The 23900-nt window shown below is 43.8% G+C and overlaps 1 protein-coding gene across 1 annotated transcript in view; it reads right to left on the bottom strand.

Annotated features, from left to right (window-relative positions):
• Positions 1–1061: 1061 nt before the first annotated feature.
• The window catches only part of rpgrip1l (RPGRIP1 like), a 36125-nt gene continuing 13286 nt past the window's right edge, over positions 1062–23900 (bottom strand). Inside the window, exons 12-26 of the mRNA XM_038706538.1 lie at positions 23428–23478; positions 22026–22205; positions 21651–21768; positions 17807–18259; positions 16349–16491; positions 15191–15527; positions 13428–13675; positions 12585–12674; positions 11661–11717; positions 11126–11261; positions 9844–9941; positions 4626–4812; positions 3772–3856; positions 3032–3168; positions 1062–2089 (exon numbers count right to left, since the gene is read on the bottom strand). Coding sequence (XP_038562466.1) covers positions 1941–2089; positions 3032–3168; positions 3772–3856; positions 4626–4812; positions 9844–9941; positions 11126–11261; positions 11661–11717; positions 12585–12674; positions 13428–13675; positions 15191–15527; positions 16349–16491; positions 17807–18259; positions 21651–21768; positions 22026–22205; positions 23428–23478 — 2469 coding nt within the window. The 3' untranslated portion in view covers positions 1062–1940. The remainder of the gene's footprint in view (positions 2090–3031; positions 3169–3771; positions 3857–4625; positions 4813–9843; positions 9942–11125; positions 11262–11660; positions 11718–12584; positions 12675–13427; positions 13676–15190; positions 15528–16348; positions 16492–17806; positions 18260–21650; positions 21769–22025; positions 22206–23427; positions 23479–23900) is intronic.

The following is a 23900-nucleotide window of genomic DNA, read 5'->3' as shown; positions in this document are numbered from 1 at the left end:
GTAATGGTGGTGTAGTAGTGGAATTTTTCATGAAATAAAAACCTGAATTGAAAACTTTCCTTTGTAAATGTAATTTTAAATTAAAAACGTTATTATTAATAGTGACCTCTCTCCTCTCACTGTACTTACAATCCTCATATGGATCCTCTTTAGTCCATATTATCTGTTCATGAGGCTGTAACAGGGCGTGATTTGTAAAAAAACAGAGAGGGGATGTTTTAAAATGTATTTTTTTTTTTGTCATGAAACCCCCCCCCCCCCTTCCTTCGCCCCGTACGCCACGCAGGTGAACTGTGGATTTATAGCAAAGTAACTATTTAGAGTAAATATCTAACGTTACATCGCGATCAGTGAAAAGAAGATGGTAGATGGTAGATCGCAGCCGATCACTGCAGAGCGATTCATGCGCTGCAGCCTGCGTACCAGATGGTGATGGGAGAGGGGAGGATGGACTCAATGATGGCGGCGCAGAAGAAGAAGCTCATGTTTAGGTCCCACTTGGGGTCCTGGGTGATGATGGCGCCCAGGAAGAGGAAGTGTGATGGGGTAAGGGCGTGGCCTTGACCATCTCCACTGTCTTCAGAGCTCCAGGTAGATCTGACTTCACCAGATCACCAGATGGTTGATCTCTCAACTGTAGGCAGACTCATCCCCACCGCAGATGAGCCCAATGAGGGCGGCGTCATCTGCAAACTTCAGGAGTCTGTCTGGCAGCTGGAGGTGCAGCTGTTGGTGTCCAGGTGCCAGATGTGTCTAGCCACAAGTTCCTGTTAACAGCCAGATATCAGACTATGAGGTTCTTGTATTGTGCCGATATCTAAAGCTCAGACACATCGAACCGCCTGAACCTGTTCACGTTTCCTCATCCCGTGGTGTCCAGCAGCCTAACGTTCCTATAAACACGTGTGTCGTCCGTTGCCAGACGCTCTGGACACACAGTTCAGACTACCTGTCCGTTCAGCTGAAGCACATTTTAATAAATAACACAGTTCCAACACAAGACTCGGTTCTTCTTTCATCCTGTTTATGAAGCTAAATAAAAGGTGCCCCCCCCCCACATATACAGAAAAACACTCTTTATTAGAGCACAATACAAAACATCATACAGGAAATCTCAAATATAAGGCACGCTTGTGAGACTTCTTTCCCTCCTATAGACAACACTGCAAAAATTATTCTGCAGGTGCGCTGAGACTCTCTTACACCCAAAATTAAATCAAACGGCTGCTGACCTGCCAGAGACCTGAAACTGCAGGAAACATCAGCAGCTGAAGACTCACTAACAAATCCCTCCTGCCGAAAATAAAACCCCAAGTCCATTAAATAACTGCAGTGCTTCAACACAGTACAAAAGGCAAATATTATTTTCACGTTCAAAAACAGGGCATTGTAACAGCTGACTTCATAATAGATGTGAGGACACGGTAACATTAAATAAGATCTGTAGTACAGTACAGTCCTCTCTAACAGGCAGCTACACTTCATCTTCAGGTGTTATTGAGACGTCCACGCGCTGCCTGTTTATCTGCCGACATGACAGGGACAGAAGCTCCGCCTCATCCTGAGCATGCATGTGGTGAAAACTGGGTTCAATCTGAATGTCAAAGTGAAACAGATCCTCTTTGAGGCGACTTCCACACAGCTGAGCTTTCAGCTGAATGCTAACATGCTGATATTTAGTGTTCACCGTCAGATGTCTTTAAGTTCTGCAGATATATGGTCAGAAACTAAAGTGGAGGACAGAGAGACGAGACGCGTTTCCACCAAGCTTTGCTCGGTGTTTAACCGACATTTGTTTTGACCTGCAAAATAACACGATCTGTTCTTCCTGAGCAGAGAAACCGCTGTTCAGTGACCGCATATTTGATAACCACCAAACACCTCAACATAAACCCCGTTCTCTGAGCAGCGAGTCGTCCCGCCCTGTCGGAGACGCTGCCTCATGCTGACTGAAGCAGAGAGGAGACGGGGGTTCGCTCCTGGTCCTGGTCCTGGTCCTGGTCCTCCATGATGGCCCGCAGAGCCTCCAGACCCTCCACAGTCACAGTCAGACTGCCGACCACCTCGCTGCTGTCCTCCACATCCAACACTGTAGACACACACACAGACACCGGGTGTGTTTAAGGCTTTTATATCGGACTCGTGACCTCAGTATCTGACCCCACGAGGGGTTAAGACGTGGTGTTAGTGTTCAGGCTAAGGCTGAAAATAGGTCTCTTGATAAAATCTTTTGGTATCTATAATTATCAGGATAAATGTCAAATCATTATTTCTTTCAGGTTTCAGGCTGATTTCTGCTCCTGACTGAAAGTTAATGTGGTTTTAAAATTTTCTATCGGGTCAGAATAAACTCTTGATGCCAAACAGTGGATCACTTCACAAATCTGAGGCAGATCATTTCAACAAATATGCACAAGTAAAATCTGTCGCTTTTCCTCAACAAAATTAATATCTTAGTAGAAAAATTAAAGTAATGATTTGTTTTTATCTTGATTAAAATAAATAAAATTTAACATTTATTAAAACATTTATTATTTTGATATTGAGGAAAATTATATCGAAATAATTGTTGTTGTTTTTAAATATAATTTTATTGGACAGGGAGGGGAGATGAGAGGCGAGGACTCAGCCTTTTAAATGGGGTGAACGCGGAAGTCCCTGAAACCTGCATTCTATCAAACGGCCAGCAGGGGGCGACTCTTCCAGCTCCGTTAGAAATAACGGCAAAATGTTTCTACTTGTCAGCTGATTTATTCCCTCAGGAAACACTTTCCTGATGAGTTTCTGGTCTCAGTCGCTAGTTTCAAGTCTTCTTCAACACAGCGTGATGTTCATTTAGTAAATTATGGTCCCGTTTATTTTAAAATAGACCACAAAGCAGAGTATGTTTCAGGGCGGGATTATCTATGATTGACAAGTCATATAGGGGAAACAGGGGAAGAAACGTGTGTGTGTGTGTGTGTGTGTGTGTGTGTGTGTGTGTGTGTGTGTGTGTGTGTGTGTGTGTGTGTGTGCGCGTGCGCGCGCTGACCCTTCAGGCTGGTCTCGGTCAGGTCTTGTTGCGTCTCCAGGATTTCGGGGATCCTGAGGTAGGCCACTCCCACGTCCTCGCACTCCCTCTCCTGCTCCTCTTCCTCCGGAGGTTCGCTCACCACCGTGAACCGGATTCTGCCCAACAACCACATTTATCATCAGTAATCTTTATTAATACTGTCAATAATCACTTACTAATGAGTTTTTTAGGCCTTTTCAGCCGTTATTCATGACAGGACGGCTCAACAGAGACAGGAAATGTGGGAGAGAGAGAGGAGACAACTTGCAGGAAAGGACAGCGGGTCGGACTCGAACCCGGGTCGCTGCGGCAAGGTCCTAGTCTTTCGTACACGGGACGCTGGGAGGCGAGCACTAGCGATGAGCTAGCATGCCCCCTTTGAAGACTTATTTTGACTTGAGAAATGTTGAGTTACTCTGAAGTTTTCAAAAGTAATATTTTTTTAATAAATATAAATTGCATTTATGTTTAAGGTGTCACGTGGAGGCAGAAATCTCAGAGCCAAATAAAACTGCATGACGAGATAGTGACAGTTCATATAATAACATCAACAACAACATATAATAAAATTTCTCAGCTCAGTAAACATTTACAAACTGGTAGAATTCATTAGAGGTGATTTCCAGCTGTGGTTCTGAGATCACCTCTGAATCCCACCACAACGTCTGTCTCCGGCTGTCTCCACGAGGAAAAACAACAACGCTGTGTTCTCCACCCACCTCTCCATGTCGGGGTTTCTGCCCTGCAGGACTCCCCTCAGCAGCCGCCGCCTCGCGCCGTTGTTCTCTGCGTCCACGGGAACGACTGAGGGCAGAACCACAAACACTTAGAACACAGAAAACAACGAGTTCTGCTTCTCAGGATCATAATGTTAATAAATATTTCACCATGAAACTGTTTGTGTTCAGACGTGTGCCAGCAGCCCAGTAAGGATCAGGTGTCTGGCTTCACTACGCTTTTTGTTTTTCATCTGTTGTTTCCGGCTTTATTCCTGAAACTCATGTTTCCTCTGACAGAAATACAGTCATTGGAAAAGGAAGACGGGGTTTTTGGATTCATGAGCAGCCGACCAGCCAGAGGAGAGAAAAGAGAGCCGGGATTGGAGCCATGTTAGGCCAGCTTGGACATAAATCGCACCTATAAAGCTTTCCCTTATTTTCTGTCATGTCTTTAATGTCCGCCACAGCCTCTTTGTCCTCCCGTGTTCCTCTCAGTTTCTTCAGCAGCTGCGGAATAGACACCGGCTTCCTGTTTACACCGGCACGCACATGCTCAGTGTACGTGAACGGTCACGTGATGTGCCTTTTCAGACATTTCAATACAGACAGAGATCAATTCTGATACGCAGCTAAAACGCTGCTGTGGATGGAGATCGTTCTCAACCACACAGTCAGTTCATTTTCTTCTTACGTGATATTAAAGCCAAAGAAAACAGCATTAAAAATCTGTCCTGTTCCAAATGATACAGCTCAGAAACTCCAGTTCAGGTTCCCCGGTTGTCAGTGTGATTTAAAAAACAAAATTGTTGGGATTTTCACAAAACTTTACAGCCTCGCCGTGTGCAGGTCCTTACCTTTGCTGTAGTTGAAGTTGATGCTCTTGCCCCGGGGGGGTTTGGGTAGAGACAGCGGGGTTTCCTCCGTGGGCAGATCCAGGAGGGAGTACTCCACAAACAGACGCACCACGCTGCCGTCCCTCGCCACCCGAGACTCCGGCCTCAAGCTCAGGGACAGAATTTCCACCCGCACTCGCTCGGAGGTCTGAGGACCAGCACAGGGACACGGGTTAGTTCAGTTATAGCACGCCATGCTGTGGAGAAACCGCTGTTCAGCTACTTCTGTGACCTTCGAATGACCATTGAATAAAATGCAGAGCAGCCCTCAGTCATTCTGTTGAGTCGACTACTGGAACGGTGTCTTTACAGGCCTCCCTATAAAATCAGACAGCTGCAGCCGATTCAGAACGCTGCTGCTCGAGTCCTCACGAAGTCTTTACACTGACTTCCTGTCTGCCAGAGAACTGGTTTTGAAATCCTGCTGTTGGTTTATAAAGCACTGAATGGTTTAGGACCACAATACATTTCTGATCTTCTGCTTCGTTATGAACCATCCGGACCTCTCAGGTCATCTGGGAGCAGGTCAGTTTTTCCCAGAAACCTGCTAAAACTGTCAGTTCTTATAAATCAACAATGAAGACTTTTTACCTCTGCCTTTAATTAAATCAAATTTAAAGCTGTAGATCAATATCGTACACTTCACTGTGAGTTTTACTGTTTTACCCTGTTTTTAGCTCCAATTTCATTTCTCCATTTCTTTTAGATTGATAACTTACACTGCACTGTAACTTTAACGGTCCTGTTACAGAAGCTAGAAGAGGTGGAAAAGGGTGATTTTTATTTTCTCTTTAACTCTGTATTTCCCTGTTACTTTTTTTTTTTATGTAAAGCACTTTGAATTATCTTGTTGTTGAAATGTGCTATACAAATAAACCTGACTTGCCTTCAGATCTGTTTCTCCTGTAGATCAACGTTTCTCATGTAATATTGAGGAGGAAACCTATGTAAAAGTAACAATAAACAATAAAATAATCATCCTTTATATTTTTATAGCCTCTTTCACGGGAACCAAGGGTGCTTTACACATAATTACAGAGACAGAACAACAAAAAGTCATTCCGGATTGAATGCCTTTGTGAAGAGGTGGGTTTTATAGGAGGTTTTTGAAAGTGTCCAGCTCTGTGGGGATGAGTTCCAGAGGGTGGGTGCTGCGATGCTGAAGGCTCTGTCCCCAAAAGTCCGGAGTCTGGTGTGGGGGACAGAGAGCAGGCCTCACAGCTGAGTTCTGGACATATCGCAGCCTGTCCAGGACCTTGCTGGTACAGGACACCATTGCAGTAGTCCAAGCGGGAAGTGATGACGGCATGGAAGAGTGAGTCTGAGAGTCAAGGTCGAAGTCTGGAGATGTTTTTGAGGTGGTAGAAGGCAGATTTGGTAATGAGTTTGACATGTGACTGGAATGAGAGGGTGGAGTCCAAAATGACACCAAGGTTGCGGACTTCTTGGGATGGGGAGATGGAGCAGCCATCCACTTTGAGGAGTAGATCAGCTACCCTCAGGAGCAGCGGCTTGGGAGCCACCACCATTACCTCCGTTTTGCTGCTGTTTAGTTTGAGTAGGTGAGATGACATCCAGGTTTTTATTTCATTCAGACAGTTAACAAGTGACAGAGGGGGAAGCGGAGTGGATGGTTTGGTGCTGATATACAGTTGTGTGTCATCAGCATAACAGTGGAAGCTGAGACCGTGGCAGTGGATTATCTGGCCAAGGGAAGCATGGTAATGGTGAAAAGGAGGGGTCCAAGCACAGGGCCTTGGGGCACACCTTGTTTGACTAGTAAATTAAATCAAGTCGCAGAGTACCATTTGACATCTGGAAACAAATACAGTGGAAAGACTTTCAGCTGTCTACACGTTTACTGCCAAAAAGCATACTATCTAAGGTACACCTGTTTGGCAAGAAACAGGCTACATGAAGAAGAAAGCAGGGAACGTTTTTATGATCTTACATAGACACAGAGAAAAACTGAAAGGCCACTACCTTTGTTTTTGTTGTTCACTGAAGACATTTGGGTTTCAGATCAAAAGATGAGACAAGAGTTCAGAATTTCAGCTCTCATTTCCTGGTATTACATACCATCCCTTTATTTGAACCCACCCATTTTTCAAGTGAGCACAACTATTGGAACATGTGACTGACTGATTTGTTGATGTTTCTGGTTGCCTTTTAGGCTGATTGTCCAAACATTAATAGCTCTACATGACTAGTCTAAGTTTTCATCCTTGGTTCAAACCTATAAAGACTGCATTTCCTGTTAAAGAGGATAAAGCAACACGAAGACCAGAGAGCTGTCTGTGGGAGAAAAGCAAGCCATCGTCAAGCTGAGAAAATCGACCAGAGCCATTGGACAAACATTGGGCACAGCAAGCACAACAATTAGGAACGTCCTGAAAAAGAAACTACTGGTGCACTGAGCAACAGACGTCCAACAGGTCGGCCAAGGAAATCTACAGTAGTTGATGACAGAAATATGGTGAGAGCTGTGAAGAAAACCCCCAAAACATCAGGAAGTGACATCAGCAACGACCTCCACAGTGCAGGGTGAAGGTATCACAATCCACTGTTGGAAGAAGACTCAGAGAGCAGAAATATAGAGGCCGCACCACAAGATGCAAACCACTCATCAGCAGCAAGAATCGCAAGGCCAGAGTGAAATTTGCAAAGCGGTACAGAGATGAGCCGCAAAAGTCCTGGAACACAATCTGCTGGACGGATGAGACCAAGATTAATCTGTAGCAAAGTGATGGAAAGGCCAAAGTGTGGAGAAAGAAAGGAACTGCTGATGATCCAGAGCGTACGAGCTCATCTGTGAAGCACGGTGGAGGTGATGTCACGGCCTGGGCTGCATGGCTGCTTCTGGAACAGGCTCATTAATATTTATTGATGATGGAACTGATGATGGTCGCAGCAGAATGAAGTCAGAAGTGTTTACAGAGAAATGCACTGAAACTAATGGGGAGGAAGTTTATCATGCAGCAGGACAACGAGCCAACCAACCAACAGTTTGGTGATGTCGATGGGTCGCAGGCTTGAGGCAGTTATTGCAAGCAAGCGTTACGCCACCAAATATTAAATGTTATTTACTTTAAGATGATTTGTTCCTTTGCTTTTGCTCACCTACGAATGCTGTGGTCTAATACAAAGGTATGTCTTGAGTTGTTTAACACATCTAGAAATTCTGAACTCTTGTCTCATCTTTTGATCTTAAACCCAAATGTCTTCAGTGAACAACAAAAACAAAGGAAGTGGCCTCACTGTTCCAATACTTTTGGAGGGGACTGTAGGTTTCAGCAGTGAAGCAGTCACCAGTTGGCCATGTGGTTTGCGTGGCTTTAGTTTGGTGGGGGTTATGTTGGGAACGGAAAAGGAGTCGCCCTTTAGACATTATTCCTGAAGGCGGAGCGAAAATGTCTTTGGCAAACCTGGTCAGTTACATCTCTATAAGGTTTTGGAATAGGCTAATTGTAAAATACTTGTAAAATAAACCAATTCAAGTAGCTCTGGGATTCCTGGGATATCACCAGGTTTCCAGATCCTGACAAAGAGGATATACAGTATCTCTCCTTAACTAATTAACTCAACTCCACCTTCATTTCTTGTATCTTTGTTATCTATAATCCCATGTAATCACCATATTGACTTATCATATATTTTTACATATTACTATTTTTGTATGCATAATAGAATCATTGAAATTAAGAAAGCATCCCTGCTGAGTCATGATTCAGTCTTCCCTCCTCTTTGTGTCTCTGTTTGGGGAAGTAACCTTTTTAAATGTGGCTCCTTTTCACCTCGATGATAAATGAATTAATTTTACTTCAGTAATAAACTCCTGGACTTTAATAGCTCCTGTGTTTCAGACGCTTTTCTGCTTATGTTCAAAATTTCTGCACGTTCAGAATCTCTCCCACATATCTCTGTGTTCTCTGACACGTCCAGAGAAAATTATAATCTTGCTAACGTCAGAAACATATAGAACAAGACTGACAGCATCATTTTATGAGAATTCATGATATTTTAAAAGTCGACCCTAGACTCTGCTGTGCATTACGTTATTGCTCCGCTGGTAGTTTCACTTTTAGACCGTTTGGAACCTAACTGAAACACTTGTGATCAGTCAGAAATCTCACCACTAACGTTCACTTCAGCGGCTCTGATAAAGTGCAGCTCACAGTCCGGAACAGAGCAAGGCTCCTCTTCAGCTTTTAAATGTTTATATTTCAAAACTCTACCAGCTGCGTTACCCCTTGTCGTCACAACTGTCAGGACTCAAAGCGCGAGAGTGGGTTCGCTCGATTACTGTCCCGGCGTAAGCTGGTGTCGCATCAGCTGGGCGGAGATGATTTAGTTATTAGTTTTTCACTGTGTGAGGAAATTGGTGTGTGGCGTGAAAGCGTGTGGAAAATATTAACTGAGTGAGTCTGATGCACACCCCTACTAGTTATCACGATGACATGATGAAAATGTCTGTTACGTCACGTTGTAGCCTGGAGGTCATGTCGCCCGGTAGTCAGGTCTCTCGCTCATGAACGATTCTAAATAAATGTAAACGTAAATGGCGGCCCCCCCCTATAAAACCGAAGGACATGTACTGTACAGATAATAACCCCAGCACCACCCCAGAGTATGAATGTGGTCATGGTTGGCACTTCTTAAACAAATGCTCGTCTTATGTCTTCTCACTGAATTCATTTAATAAATCTCCAATTAGTTCACTAATCTAAATTTTAAAACAAAGACGCTCTCCTTTAAGCTTCTCTAATGTGAAAACATGCCGGCTTCCTGCCAGTGTGGTAAATTAAATTTAAATTACTTACTTTTGGTCCGATAAATAAAACATTTTTTATCTATTTCTAACGTTCTAATAATAATTGGCAGGTTCATCAATAATGAAAATAATTGCTTGTTTGTCCGTCTCCTGTATAACGCCGGGCTTCAGCTGGACGTGTTAACAAACAGACAGAAACAACATACACAGAATAAAATCGAACTGAACCACAACAAAAACAAAACACCTTCACAAATCTCTCCACAATCAAAACACGAGTGCAGCTGAGTTTTCCAGAGCTGGAGATCAGCTCCGCTGTGCGCTCCCAGGATGCAACAGTCTTCCCCGTGTACTACCTGCACAGCGACTATACCCTCAGATCTGCGCAAGGTAAACGGACTCACTGACCTTCCTCCCCGTGGCCGGTCCATGAACAATGCAGTCATCGCTGTCGGACTGAGTCGATTCACTCTGATCCTCTTTGGCCGCTGGAGCCTCCTCAACATCTGCACGGGTCCGGACGGCGAGCAGGAGGGGAGGAAAAAACAACAACAGGAGTGAGTTAAACAATGGTGTGTTCTTTAAGAAGGAAATATAAAGTTGCAGCATCACAATGTTGACATGTTGAGTAGGCCGTGTCTCCGAGGGCTGTCATTAACATTTATGAAGCCCGCTCTAAAGATTATTGGCAGCCAAATTCAATATTAATGTCTGTTCTGCTCAGGAAGCATTGTTAGAAAGCAAACAAACACAAAATAAAACATTAGCACCTTAAAGACAGGGCGCAGGGCTCAGAACACCGGCAGGCTGCGAGAGTTAAAAACACTGTTTTGTGTCCACAGTGTGAAGCAAAATATAACAAGTGTGAACCAGAGGACCAACAAACAGCTGAAAAACATTTCAGTCACTCTTCTTCTTTTTGTTTACTAACCTTTATTTTCTTTAAAGTAAAAAAATTGCATACAAATGTACATAAATAAATAAATATGGTAATACAATATATATTTATATCTGACGTACTGCACATAATGTCTCAAGTGTGACCTCTATGATTGATAAACAGGTGGTGGTCCAGTTCATTACATTTACTCATGTAATGTTAACATACAAGCATCAACAAAGCATGAGAATGTGTGCTGAGAGATGCTTTATGTCTGTATTTTGTGTTTTCTTGTAAAGCTGCAGAACGGAGTCCAAAACAAATTTCCTTATCTCAAGCATCAAATACAGCACGAGATCTACAACTGACACACATATGGCAGTGGGGGTGGTAGAAGGAAAGGAAGGTGTTTTAGATAGTTCAACTCAGTGACGGCTCTTGGAAAGAAGCACTGTGTGTTCTCGGGGCTCTGTAGCGCCTCCCAGAAGACAACAACAGCATAACATTCATTTACATTATCTGACACTTTTCTCCAAAGCGATTTACAATTGCTCTACATGTCAGAGGTCGCACGCCTCTGGAGCAACGAGGGTTAAGCGTCTTGCTCAGGAACACAATGGTGAATGGGTCACAGTGGGGAATTAAACCCGGGTTTCTCACATCAAAGGCATGTGTCTTATCCACTGCTCCATCACCACCCACTCAGGAGGAAACGTGTATTAACCCAACAACGCTGACAGCCCACATCCAGAAGGATTTGAGCGCAGGACAGTCCCACGTTTGTTCAGATCACGATCAATACTTCCTCACCTTCTGTGATTTCCTCAGAGATCTCAGAGTCGTCGGAGCAGGACTGAGAGCTTGTTGGCAGCAGCTGTCCTTCAGAGAAGTGAGACTCTTCTTCCTCTTCCTCTGCGGCGCACTGAGGAGTCGCTTCTGACGCAACCTGCAAATACAAAATACTCAGTGTGATCACTGATGGATCAGCTGTGATTAAAAGAAAAACAACTGTTTATTTGGCACAGACTTTAATCAGTGCAGCCAGACAGCTGAGTGACTTTGGATTTGATGAGTAAAAAATATTCTGGGCTTCTGGTTTCTGTCTTGTTTCCTTTTGTGCAGTTTCCCCTGATGTAGAGTTACAGCCTACATTTGATCAACACGCTGCCGAAACTCTTATTTCTCTAATTCACATTTATTTTAAATGGCTCCACGTCTTTCATTATCAATCCTCTAATCCCACCTGAAAGAGAGTGTCCACAGAAAGCTGTTTATGTTATTATTTACAGGTGAGGTGAAGAATCTTATTTGCAGTTACAGATATCTGGTTTGACTGTAAGTTTACCTGTACGACAGGTGAGGACGCCGTCTCTCTGGGACCTGGAGAGGTCTTGTCCTCGACCTGACAAGAACAAAAACATTAAAACCGATTTTTCTGGTTGAAAATGATTTCCACTCATACCTACTGCAGGTTCCTCAGTCTCAGGTTAAAGCCTCTGTACGAAGGTTCTTTAAAATGAATAAAAACACGCACGCCGTTTTCCTTCAGCACGTGGTCATTTTGTGTTCCCGGATGTAGGTCTGTATTCTTTTTGAGGATTCTGCAGTAATATCTGGTAACGCTGTCAAAACTTATACACAGTTCTGCTTGTAGCAATGTGGTCGTTTCTCCTCACAGCAGGGGGTGAAGTCCAGCTGTTTAGAGAGGGACTCTTCATTCTTCATATGTGAGCATTTAGACTTCCGCCTTGGTGTCTGCGTCGCTCTGCAGTTACACTGTCAAAATGCTAGTTAGCGATGAGGTTTCTGTGTTCCACTGTGATGACTTCCCCCTACTGAGCCGGCCAACTTCCTGTTAACCCTCCGCTAACTTGAATGGGGGTAAAACGATAAGCGTGCGGCTTTCTAAATCTTCCGAATGTTATTGGACAGAATGGATCAAATTCTGAAAGTTAAACGAGGCGCGTGGGTTGTGATGCTCAAAAGATTGTTTTCACCGCTGCTTCTTTCACAATGTAAGTTAACGGGTAAATGTCTTGTTTGGACGCTAGTAAAACTGATTTCAGCACTTCCTGTGGGTTTGGAGGAAATGCGACGCCACCAAACCAACCAATCACAGTTCTTGTGATCTGCGTCGGCATGATGTGTAGTTACATTTTTTTGGGAAGGCTACGGCGTAGATTCGACACAGAAGTATAAACTGGCCTTCAGTCTGGTTCTGCTCTTTTAGAAACACAGAAAGTAAGACATGCATGAGCCACAATCTCACCTGGTCATTCGCAGCTGTGGGATCTACAAACGTGACCTTTTTGGCCATCATTCCCTCTTTTGTCTTCTGTCTGAGCTTTGGCAGCGGGGCCTGATGGTGAGAACACATTCAGATTAAGGAATATAGTTTGCAGGAATACACCTTTACAGGTAATTTCAGATGCCAACATATTAAAACTGTGCATTAGTGTAACTTTTTGATGGTCTTGGTCGAGTCACATTTGTACTCTGCCTTGTCTCGGACACTGAGGATTTTATTTCAAGACCATAACTTTGGGAATATCAATAAATTGCTTTTGCATCGTCTGATTTATTTGTTAACGTCCAAACTTTGATTGGATGTAAAACGTACTGCTTCAAATCCAACCAATAACCCTAATTAAAAATGTTTTGTTCCCGTTACATTCATTCATTTAGCCGACGCTTTTATCCAAAGCGACTTACAGCTGCTATACATGTCAGAGGTCACACGCCTCTGGAGCAACGAGGGGTTAAGTGTCTCGCCCAGGGACACAGTGGTGGATTGAACCCGAGTCTCTCACACCACAGGCATGTGTCTTATCCACCGTGACATCACCACCTCCGTTAACGACTGTCCCCACGATGGTTGGCTAAGCTTGGAAAAGGAGTGCTGGATAAAGATGTTGGTTTCAGCTCTAGGTGTCTGTATGTGGGTGTTTTAACGGGAATGTGGATTTTTTAGATCAATGTGAAAAGTACCTATGATCTCGTTTCCTGAAAGTCTCGGTCTCGTCTCGGTCTCGATAAACTCGGTCTTGACTACAACACTACTGTGCACTTTGAATAAGGAATTGCACGGACGTAACTCTGTGGGTATTCTGACCTTAGAGCTGACGGCTGCGACCTCAGGCAGAGAGGAGGAGAGATGGAAAAGGTCTTTGGCTTCCTCCTCTTCCTCCACGCTGTGCTGTTCCTGCTTTGGCTCAGCCGTTAACTTCTCTGTTGGGATGAACTCTGGCTCCTCCGCAGACATGACGCAGCCTGGTGGAGGGAGGTAAGGGGACGTCCACTGCAGCGCCACTGTAATATGGCCGGCGGGGAGTCCAGAGGGATCGGTCAGCTCAAACGCACCTGAAGGACAAACAAGAGAAATGGAACAAAACACTGAAAGAAGGAGGAGACAAAGACTAGACAGGGCCTCAATAATAAAATATTCACACCGAGCCGACGATGAGTCTGCAGAGTTCAGTTCAGTTTTCTTATGAGTGAGAAAGTCCTTAACCTCTGGGTCAGATTCTCAGAGATGAGTCTCTGTCCTCGTTATGAGAAGACGGATCCAGAGATTCTTCAGTTTGTGAGTGCAGCATTAAAAACCAGTGAAATGGAGCCACATTCAGCTCTTTCGTCATGTATTCCCGACTATTATGAACAGCAGAGAAGGTGAATTACGGCAGTTAGGTCAATCCATCACGTCTATATAAAGTCAGAGACAGAAATAAGATTTGGTTTGACTTTCTGTGGCTCGAACATCTGTCGTTTCTTTCACAGCAGACGTTTTGTCTTATCACAGTTCGTCAGCATCTCAGTGTAACACAGCATTAACGTCACCGTCTCACACAAACAGACGTGGGCGTATTAACGGCCAGACATTTTAGCATTTTGCTAAGAAACACAGAGGGAGATGTTGGACACGATGGCCTTGTTTGTACTGTACTGATCTTTATGAAGTTAGTGGACGTGGCCTTGGGTGCGAGCAGAGCGAGTGTAACTATTTGTTCATTAATCTGCCAATTATTGTCTCCGTTAATCTCATCAAGGTTTGGTCCATAAGACATCAAAAAAACTGATCAATCTCAGACTCCAAGATGACTTCTTCAAATGTCGTGCTGTCTCCAGCAAACATATTTAACTTACTATAACAAGAAAAGCAGCACATTATCAAATAGCTGCTGATTAATCTAAATGAATAAATGTAAATGTAAATAAACTCTCCTGACTTCAGGAGAACTGTTGAGCTGTGCTAACTTTTACTTTTCCACCAGGTAGTTTGCTAACTCCTTTAATCCACGTGGCTGCTCTTTAATCGCTTTTACAGGATCACTAAAATGTCAACAGGCGGAGCTTATTAACTGATCTACCGATGTGTTTGATGACAAAACCCTCGTTAGTAGGAAGGCTGTAGGCGATGTGACGCTGGATAATGTCTCGTTAGGTAACATGATGGAACAAAAGCATCCTGACGCAAGTCTCTGATAGGAGGAGACAAGAGATACATGAAAAACACGATGACGTCAGCTTTTGTTATTATTAGTGTTATTTTACCTCCATTATTAACTTTCCCGAGCAGAGTACGGGTTTCTGCCGGGGTCAGTGAGGGAGCACAGGAGGAGCCACCAGCTCTGGACACAACAGCTGCCTTTCTCTTCGCATTATTTGTCAGAGGACTTATTTTTCGCTGGATTGAGTATTTAGGATTTCCTAACCTGAGATAAGACAGGTTAGGTTCCTAAAAGTTAGTTAGGATTTGCTTCTGTAAAATCTTAAGACTCTTCCTGTCTTAACTTAAGACTTAAGATAGGGACTTGCTGTGACACGGCCCCTGGAGCAGGAGCCCTGACGCTGAGGCCTGGCACAGTAACACCTCACCTGTGATCCCCTTGTCCTGGGCCAGTGACAGCAGAGGTACCCGGGCCTTCCCCAGGTACGTGTCCATCTGCTCCTCTTTGTAGTCGAACACGTAGAACCGAAGGACCTCAGACCTCAGGTACCGGTCCAGATCTACATCCATCAGGACGGAGTAGGACTTGAGGTCGTCGAAGTCGGGGTCGCAGGAGTCGTGGACGGTGGCGGTCGGGTGGTCGGGGAAGTCAAAGACTTTGTAGACCACGTAGGGGCTCGGTAGCCGGGAGGTTCCTGGCTGCAGGTCTCGGCAGCGTTGGACGGTGACGTAGAGTTCGTTCAGACTGCCGCTGGGTGGCTGCGGCTGAAAGGAAAGATTTATCTGGAGGTTACATCGCTCTGCAGAAACGTGGAGACGGCAGGAGTCCCGGCGGCTTCTGAGAAGTACGCCGAAGAGTAAAATCTAGAAGTGGCGGTACTGCATTCGGGTGAGTACCACTTCAACCACTGGTTGTTCTAGGTAAGAGTTAAGAGACCATCACAGTAAAACTACCTGGGTTTCATGTTTGTAGCTCTGACGGTGGATTAATAAATTGCTAAGATCAGACAGGTCGTAAACAAACTCTGGGCTCAGTCAAAGTTATCTGGGAGAGAAAACATTTCTGAAACTGCCTGTTCCAAACATCCATCCCTGCCAAATGTGCTTCCTCACGGTGTTTCTGTGTAATGAGGAGTTTCAGTTTTACCTCCTGATGCAGTGGAAGCTAAGCTGACTGACTGGCTGCACGTGTTCGTTCCCGACACATCCTTGGTTAGCGATGTTGCCGCTTTCTGAGATTTCAGCTTTGGGGTTATTAAAAGCGCTTAGGATGCTCATTTGTGCCATCAACGCTACAGCACCCAACATCTCCCACCTCCGCAAATAGACGCTATTTTGATTGGACATAATGTTTATATATTTTATATATTTGATCCTGATAATCACTGATTATAATTAATACACTTATTTTACTTTGCACTGTATTGCCAATTTCCTCTATGGGGGGATCAACAAAGAAACATCTTAGCTTCTCTTATTATATTATTGTGTACGAACTACATTTTTATTATATCTGATAGAAACGATGGCTGTAGCCACAGACATAAAACCCAAGTTTTCCTTTAAATTACTAAAACATAACGTACCTGTGTGTCTTCTCTCGGTGTGGTGTTGATGTAGCTGACGGCCTTCACCTTCTCTTTATACAGACGGAGGGTCTCTGTCACGGGGATCTTCAGCCTCAGCCAGTAATCCACGGAGCCAAAGGACCACGCTGAATCAGATGTACCTGAGAAAGAGCAAACAGCTTTCAACTGCAAAGGTCAGTGCACGTCCGCGTTCTGCTCACTCGCTCATATATATATATGACCTGCTAGACTAAAGTCTATTCCAGACTCTGGAGAAGCGTCGATGTAGATCTGAGAATTTTCTTACAACTTTTAAAACACAACTTAAAATTCATCCTTTCAAACAGCGCCGGGCGATACGGCCAAAAATGTTAAATTTCATATCATTCAATATCGATAATTATCAGAATAAACGTCAATTCATTATTTCGTTCAGGTTTAAAGGCTGACTGTTGCTCCCGAGTAGGGCTGCAGGATATTGGCCGATTTATATTGCAATTTGAAAAATACAGGAATTTTCACACGATGACTTCAGTTGCTCTGTTTGAAAAGAATTAAGCATCCTAGAATTATTGGGGTGATTTTGTAGTGAAATAAAAATAAAATAGCTGATAAATGTATTTTTAGTCTGAAGACTTTTTGCTATCTGTCCTTTCTTGAGCTTTAATGCAGTAAACATATTTTGAACAAATGATTGAACACCGGCTGCCTGAGCAGTTTACAAAAGTTGCTTTTCTTTTGCAACCAGATCTACTGCTGCCGTGGTTTCCTCCTGTCCCTCACCTTTTTCCAAGTTGTTGTCGACAGCTAACGGGGGCGGGGCCTGCGCTGGTTGTTTGATAAACTGATTAAGATCAATACTGTGATTGGCGGTTGGCTGTAGATACAGAGTTTGCTTGTCAGAACAAACACTTGATGCCAAACAGTGGATCGCTTCACAAATCTGAACATTCAGAACTATTCTGCTAAAATCTGTTTTTAACAAATGTGCACGGGTAAAATTAAATAAAATCTTTCTTCAGTCTCTTTTTCTAAACAAAATAAATATCTTAATAAAAAAATAAAGTGCTGTTTCGTTCATTTATTGAACATTTGTTATTTAGGAAAATGATATTGTGCCAACTATCGCCATTGTTTTGTTGCCCAGCCCTACTTTAAAACTACCTTTTAACTAGAAAGTTGTTTTTATATTTTAACCACACTCACAGATTTAAAGGTCTCTTCTAGTGTTCTCTTTAATAAAAAAATCCTATCTTCTGTATACAGGGAAGCAAACTTCAGGAGGGAACAAGTGAGGGTTAAGTTCCTTTCTCAAGGTCAACAAGAGTGTTTTCTACTTCTCACAGCGTGCCTGGGGCTTTGACAGATACAAAACACTGTGTTGACCGGGTCGGCTCGCTCTGTGTCTGTTTTTCTTTGCCAGATTCTACTGCTACCTGCCAACAGGGATTGTTAGTTCGATCTAATCTCGCTCACCGACCAGCGGCATGCTGCCATGAACTCTTCCGTCGTGCTCGAGCAGCTGCTGCAGCCGAAGCTGCGCGGTCGCCACTGTCCTCCAGTCCAAACCCAGGGCCTGATGCAGCTCCACAGTCACAGAGCACCTGCGGAGATAGTCCAGGAACCGGTCGTCCATGCTCACCACGTACTTAGATGTGAACCCATATTTTGGTTTCTGGCCCGTCACCACCGGAGTGGAGTGCAGCTCAAAGAAATAGAAGGAGTAGGTACAGAAGGTGGAGGGTTCAGAGTCGCCCAGAGCGTCCAGGGCGGACGGAGAGAGCGTGGCGCCGACTATCTGAAGTTCAAGAAGGTTCTCTCCTCGCTCCAGCTGAAGAGTTTCATCCAACTCATCTGTCTCGTCTTCGTCTGTGATGTCTGGTTTGAGGACGTAGGTTTTGTTGCCGTAGGCGATGTCTCTGAGCTGAGCTGAGGAGCAGAAACAGAAAGTCTGAGTTAGAGATAATCACAGCTGACACAAAACCAAACAAGGATGATCACCTCTCACTACACAGGTACGCATCAAAAACATGTCTGTCATGAGATCTCTATGAAGATTCTCAGTCATCCAGGTCATAGTTGGCCAACGAAGGTTAAAATCAAGGGCAACTGGACTTGGTTGAAGATACTGGAAGACGTTTCGTCCCTCATCCAAAGGACTTCTTCAGTTCTTCAACTTTTGTCTCTGTCATGAGGTCTATCTAAAGTAAAGACGCGTGTGTTTGAGGAGCCGCTGGTTTCATCATCAGCTGATTCACTGCCGGAACTGAATTTGAAATGAAGCGGCAACCTCCTGCTCTCACGACTGAAGCCGATGCTGAAGCACCTTAAACCTGCATCCTCTCCAGCAGCCAGCAGGGGGCGACTCCAGCGGCTGCAGAAAGAAGTGTGATTGTATAGAAGTCTGTGAGAAAATGTTTCTACTTGTCAGCTGATTTATTCCCTCAGTAAACACTTTCCTGATGAGTTTCTGGTCTCAGTCACTAGTTTCAAGTCTTCTTCAACACAGCATGATGTTCATTTAGTAAATTATGGTCCCATTTAGGGGATCATTTTTATGCGGAGAGGTAAACCTGACCCCCGCGACCCCTGTACGCAGGACAAGCGGTTGACGATGGATGGATGGATGGAGGTAAACCTCACCGGCCGTTCACAGAGAGAAGCAGCGTCAGACAGTGAACCGCGAACAAGTGTCAGGTTTGTGAGTCTGCAGCTGTAACACTTGAGTTAAGTGACTAGTTTGATGTTATTAGGTCTCGCAATTAGAGACGTTCGGCTGATTCCGAGGTTCGTTTCCCTCCTGTGAAGCGCACAGTTTCAATACATCGGGTCTGAGCTTGCACCAAATGATCATCTCAGGGCGTTTTGCAGCTGATCTCAGCACATTAGTGGAATAAGAAGAGAGAATAATTGAGAAATATGGCGATAAAAATTAGAAAGACATGAGAGTAGAGAAAGATGAGGACATTTCCTCCTGATGACAAATATAACAAGCAGCCTATAGGTGCATCTGCTGTAAAATAGCTTAATATCGTGGAAAAGTTCATTTTCTTTCATAATTTAATTCAATAATACAATCTTATTAACATTTCAAGCCTTTTTTTCCCATTTCAATCTTGATGATTAGGGCTCATAGAATCAAAACTAATAATAGGCTAGTTTAATGAAAATCACTGTCCAATCACATCACATGTCTGAATCTCATAAATATCAACCGTCAGGTTAACCCCAACCCTTTTTGACCTTTATTGCACACATGAGACTAAAGTTATATACCACTATCTTTATTCATACAATGTGTGCAATGTGTGCAACTGTGACACAGAATTTCCCCTCTGGGATCAGTATTTCTGATTATGGTGGCATTTCCGCCTCAGTCTAACGGTGTTGCTATACGTTTTACACGCCACCAGATGCAACGGTGTTTGCTTAGCTTAAAGCCCCAAAGCTTCATAATGCTTCATCCAGTCATCACTACTTGCTATTGAAAAACACCAACCTGTGAGTTGGTTGATTTGACTGTTTGAGGGACTATTTTGTCACACAGATGAGTCACTAGGGAAGAGGAAGGACAAAGCAGGTGGATTAACTGCATTATGGTGATCCAGGGACTCCAGTAAAAATTAAATGTGAAAGCAGGTGAAATGGAAGAGGGACAAGAGATGAAAATGTGTTTAGAAGAAAGGAGTGAATGGAAGATGAGTAAAGGGAGCACAGATGCCAGAAGTAAATATAAGAGCATTTAATATTCTTTGCATCTTAAGTTTATGAGGAGTAGGGGTGAGAGAACAACGCCGGTGACCATGAAGGAGCTGAAATTCGTAAAGTAAATTAGGGATGCAAACTAGTCCTTTTAAGCTGACGAGGAGACGTTTTGTTTTGCATTTTAACGTGTAAATGAAATGCTTAGTAATTATCCAGAAATCACATAGAAAAAAAGATGCATGAAGATGAATCGATAATCGTTTTATAAATCGCATCACAGCCCAGATTGTGAGGTGCTTAAGAGATTCCCACCTCCAATGATGATCAGAAACTGTCAGACTATATTCCTACTGTACCTTGGTTATGTTAGCTAAAAATAGCACCATCAGATAAGTTTTGCCTCTCTTTAGTAGCCAGGAGTGAAAATGAGTGATCCTCAACATTTGTTGTGTTTTCGGTAAACTACAGTTAAACTACAATCAAATAAAAAATAGACTGTAGCTCTACAGGAGCATTATTTTCCCAGATAAGGTTTAGATTTTTAGGCAGTCTATCATCTCAAACAGCATGAAAATAGTGCATTTAGCCGGCTTAATGGGGAACAAATCTCCCCGGGGGTGCATGCCCCCTGGACACCCCTGGCTTTGGGCTAAGCCCCGAATGTTTGCAATGCCTGGCTCCTCCCCTGACGTGAATAACGGATGCACCTTGCCAACTAAGTAGCTAGCTCCACCCTCTCGTCCAAACGTGGTCACGTCTGGTTCCTGGTTGCAAAAGACCAAGATGGCGACGGCCAAAATGCCAAACTTGAGGCTTCAAAACGGCGGTCCACAAACCAACGGGTGACGTCAAGGCGGCTACGTCCTCTTCTTTTACACAGTGTGATATCAGCTCATTGTTTCTGTCTGTCCGGCTGCAGCTTTCCTGTTGTGGTTCACTCTCAAAGCTGCTCAACGTGACCGAGCAAAGACACCTCTTCAGCCTTCATCTTTTACCAGCGGTCAGTGAAGCACACACCAGAAGTCCAGCTCTGTGTGGTTCGATGTTTTTGCTGAAATGCACCATGGGAGTCGTAGTTGGCATCTCTCCTTCGTTTTAATGTCCACAGGCTTCTCAGACTTTTTACTTTTAATCAAAGAAGCAGATATTTTCTGACACAGTTGATCATCTGTTGTTTTGATTCAGCAGGAGAGTTTGACGTCCGTCAGAGACGTAAAGGGAGAGAACATCATCATCACGGGAGTGGTTACTCGTTCACCTGATTTGTGTTTGGATGGTGTTTGGGAACAATTGATTGGGAAATAAGTTGTTTTATCAGGGAGCTTTAGAGGAGCTGGTAGGTGGATTGTGTTGCATTTGCAGTGTACAAAGCCAGGCTAGCTGTTCCCCCAGTTTCCAGTCTTTATGCTAAGCTAAGCTAACCAGCTGCTGGCTGTAGCTTCACATTCTGAACACCTGACTCTCAGAGACGAAGATGATTTACCTAATATTTCTTTAGATTACTAAGACTAAAGATAAATAATCACATTTCCAACACTTGACAGTTACGTCACAGGTGTGGATCAACTGTTTGGTGTCCTCAGATGGTTTGTTTAAAGCCTGGATAAATAAATACCTTCCAGTTTCTTGATCTTCGCCGCCCTGGTGTCCAGCAGTTGGGCCTGTCGTCCCAGCTTCTGCTCGTACTCGACTCTGTCGGCGTCCATCTTCCTCAACACGGCCTCCAGCTCCGCCTCATTACCAGAGATTCAGAACAAAGCCCACTAAGCACTTACACTTCAGCCACTAAGGAGACTTTCTGCCGCATCAGATTTCATGAATGGCTTCAGTCACACACATGATTTACTCTCTTTCACCAGACTGAAGGTAGAAAGACACTGAAACAAGCATTTAGGTCTGGACTATACGCACAGACACAAAAAGAAAAGATAATGAAGGATAAATAAAAGAAAGGTAGAAAGTTTGCTGGTCTACATGTGAGCCCCTCCACCTTGTAGTCTTTGCAGATCTTGCTCTCCACGCTGAGGAGGTTTCTGGTCTTCTCCAGCTCCTGGATGGTTTCAGCGTGAGCGGCTCGTAGCTCTCGGACGGTGCTCGCAGTGTTGCCGCTCGCTCCCTCCTCCACCTCTTTCAGGAAGCCCAGATCTCCACTCTTCTGGGAGTTACGCGTCTAAGGGTGGGGACATTTAAAATTTAAAAAACCATCACGAAAACACAAATAAAACATTAAAAAAGTAAGTTGTAGCTCTGCTAGTCAATACTGCGTTCATATCATGCATTTAGTGAACTTTAAATGAAACGCTTCATTTCTTTATACATGCATTACCCCCAAAATCTCAAATAGCCTTTGAAATGTAAAATAAGAAATATCGATCCAACATTTTGACCTTTAAACAGCATCTTAGAGAGGATGACAGGACTTAGCATGAGAACTCCTGAATTGACTTGTAACGTTACATAAGGCTGAAATTCAGGCTTGGTGTTCTGTCGGGAGATGCATTTACTTAAACCATCGATGAGTACTGCAAAAATAAAAATAAGTATAAATAATATGTAATGTGTGAAGTGAAAGAGAAAGTTATAACTCCGTCATCTGAACGTAACTGGGCACAGCGGCTGAGAGGGGGTTTGGGCTGGAAAGGAAAAAGGTGCGCTGGATTTATAACACAAGACTAAACCAGAGCCTCATTGTGAAACAAACGGTATCACAATAATCGTTTTTGGTGGATGATCGATACGGGATTTTTAGTGGCTGATGCAGATATTTAGAGAGCAGGATGTATAATGCTGATTTTAAAACAAAGAAAAGTCCCATATAATCCAGTCTAATCTGCATGTTCTCTCGCCAGTAAGGTGTCATTTCAGATGAAGCTTTATTAATGAATGAAACAGAAACATAATTTGGGTTCTGCTGTAGATTTCAGAGCGACTTTGGTGTTTAAAGGAGAGCGGGGTACAACGGCATTACCCTCTACAGTATAAATATATATATATTTAGATCAGAGCTGCTGTCCTGTAGGATGATTAATCGGACAGAAAGTGCAGGTATCAGCTGAAGCCAACTATCTTAAAATGCCAGATATCGCCCTTCGTTGGACTAGCGACCTGTTCAGGGTGGACCCCGCCTTTCGCCCAATGTCAGCTGGGATTGGCTCCAGCCCTCCTGTGTGCAGGATAAGCGGTTGACGATGGATGGATGGATGGATAGATTAACTCTTATATTCATAATTGTTGGAAGCCAGAATCGTCACTGAAAATAAAATTTGATAAATCACACAGCCCTAATAAGTTGTATATATCCGTATCACAAATATATAGGTTTGTTGTTTATTAACAAACAAATCAATAACATTTAATCTAAAAAAAAAAGGAAGGTTTATTTCCCTACTTACCTTAATGAGCAGCAGCGCCTCGGTGAGTTCGGCCACGTCGTACTCACTCTCCTTTAAAGAACACAATATCAGTCAGATGAAGTGACCCTGAAGAACTACGAGTTTGTACATGCGTTCTGCAGAGAGGCCCGAGCTGCTGTGAAAGCCAGCTGTTTCTTTATGTGGAGAATTTAAAAAAGTCTGACTTGGTGCCGCCCAACAGACTGGCTGACAGCAATGCACAGTTCCCTCTCATAACTCAGAGAGGACCTCATGAAGCTGGATTAATACTTCTGTGATCAGGGGCTCTGCAGCTGAGCCACAGTTGTTCCTTCTCAAACATGTAACGCTGTAGCGACCACATGGACGCCACATGCAGACACCAGGAACTCTTGATTGGTCAGCTTCAGTTTCTGGTTCTGGTGGAGAAGACTGTTTAGAGCGAAGACATGATCCTATGTGTAATCGTATGTGAGTGAGATGGTCATACTCTC

This window comes from Micropterus salmoides, unplaced genomic scaffold (genome assembly GCF_014851395.1).
Source record: "Micropterus salmoides isolate LMB-PRFRI ecotype aquatic unplaced genomic scaffold, ASM1485139v1 Ms_hic_scaffold_8, whole genome shotgun sequence".
Taxonomy (NCBI): domain Eukaryota; kingdom Metazoa; phylum Chordata; class Actinopteri; order Centrarchiformes; family Centrarchidae; genus Micropterus; species Micropterus salmoides.
Note: the sequence above shows the minus strand (reverse complement) of the source record. Positions and strands in the feature narration are given on the sequence as shown.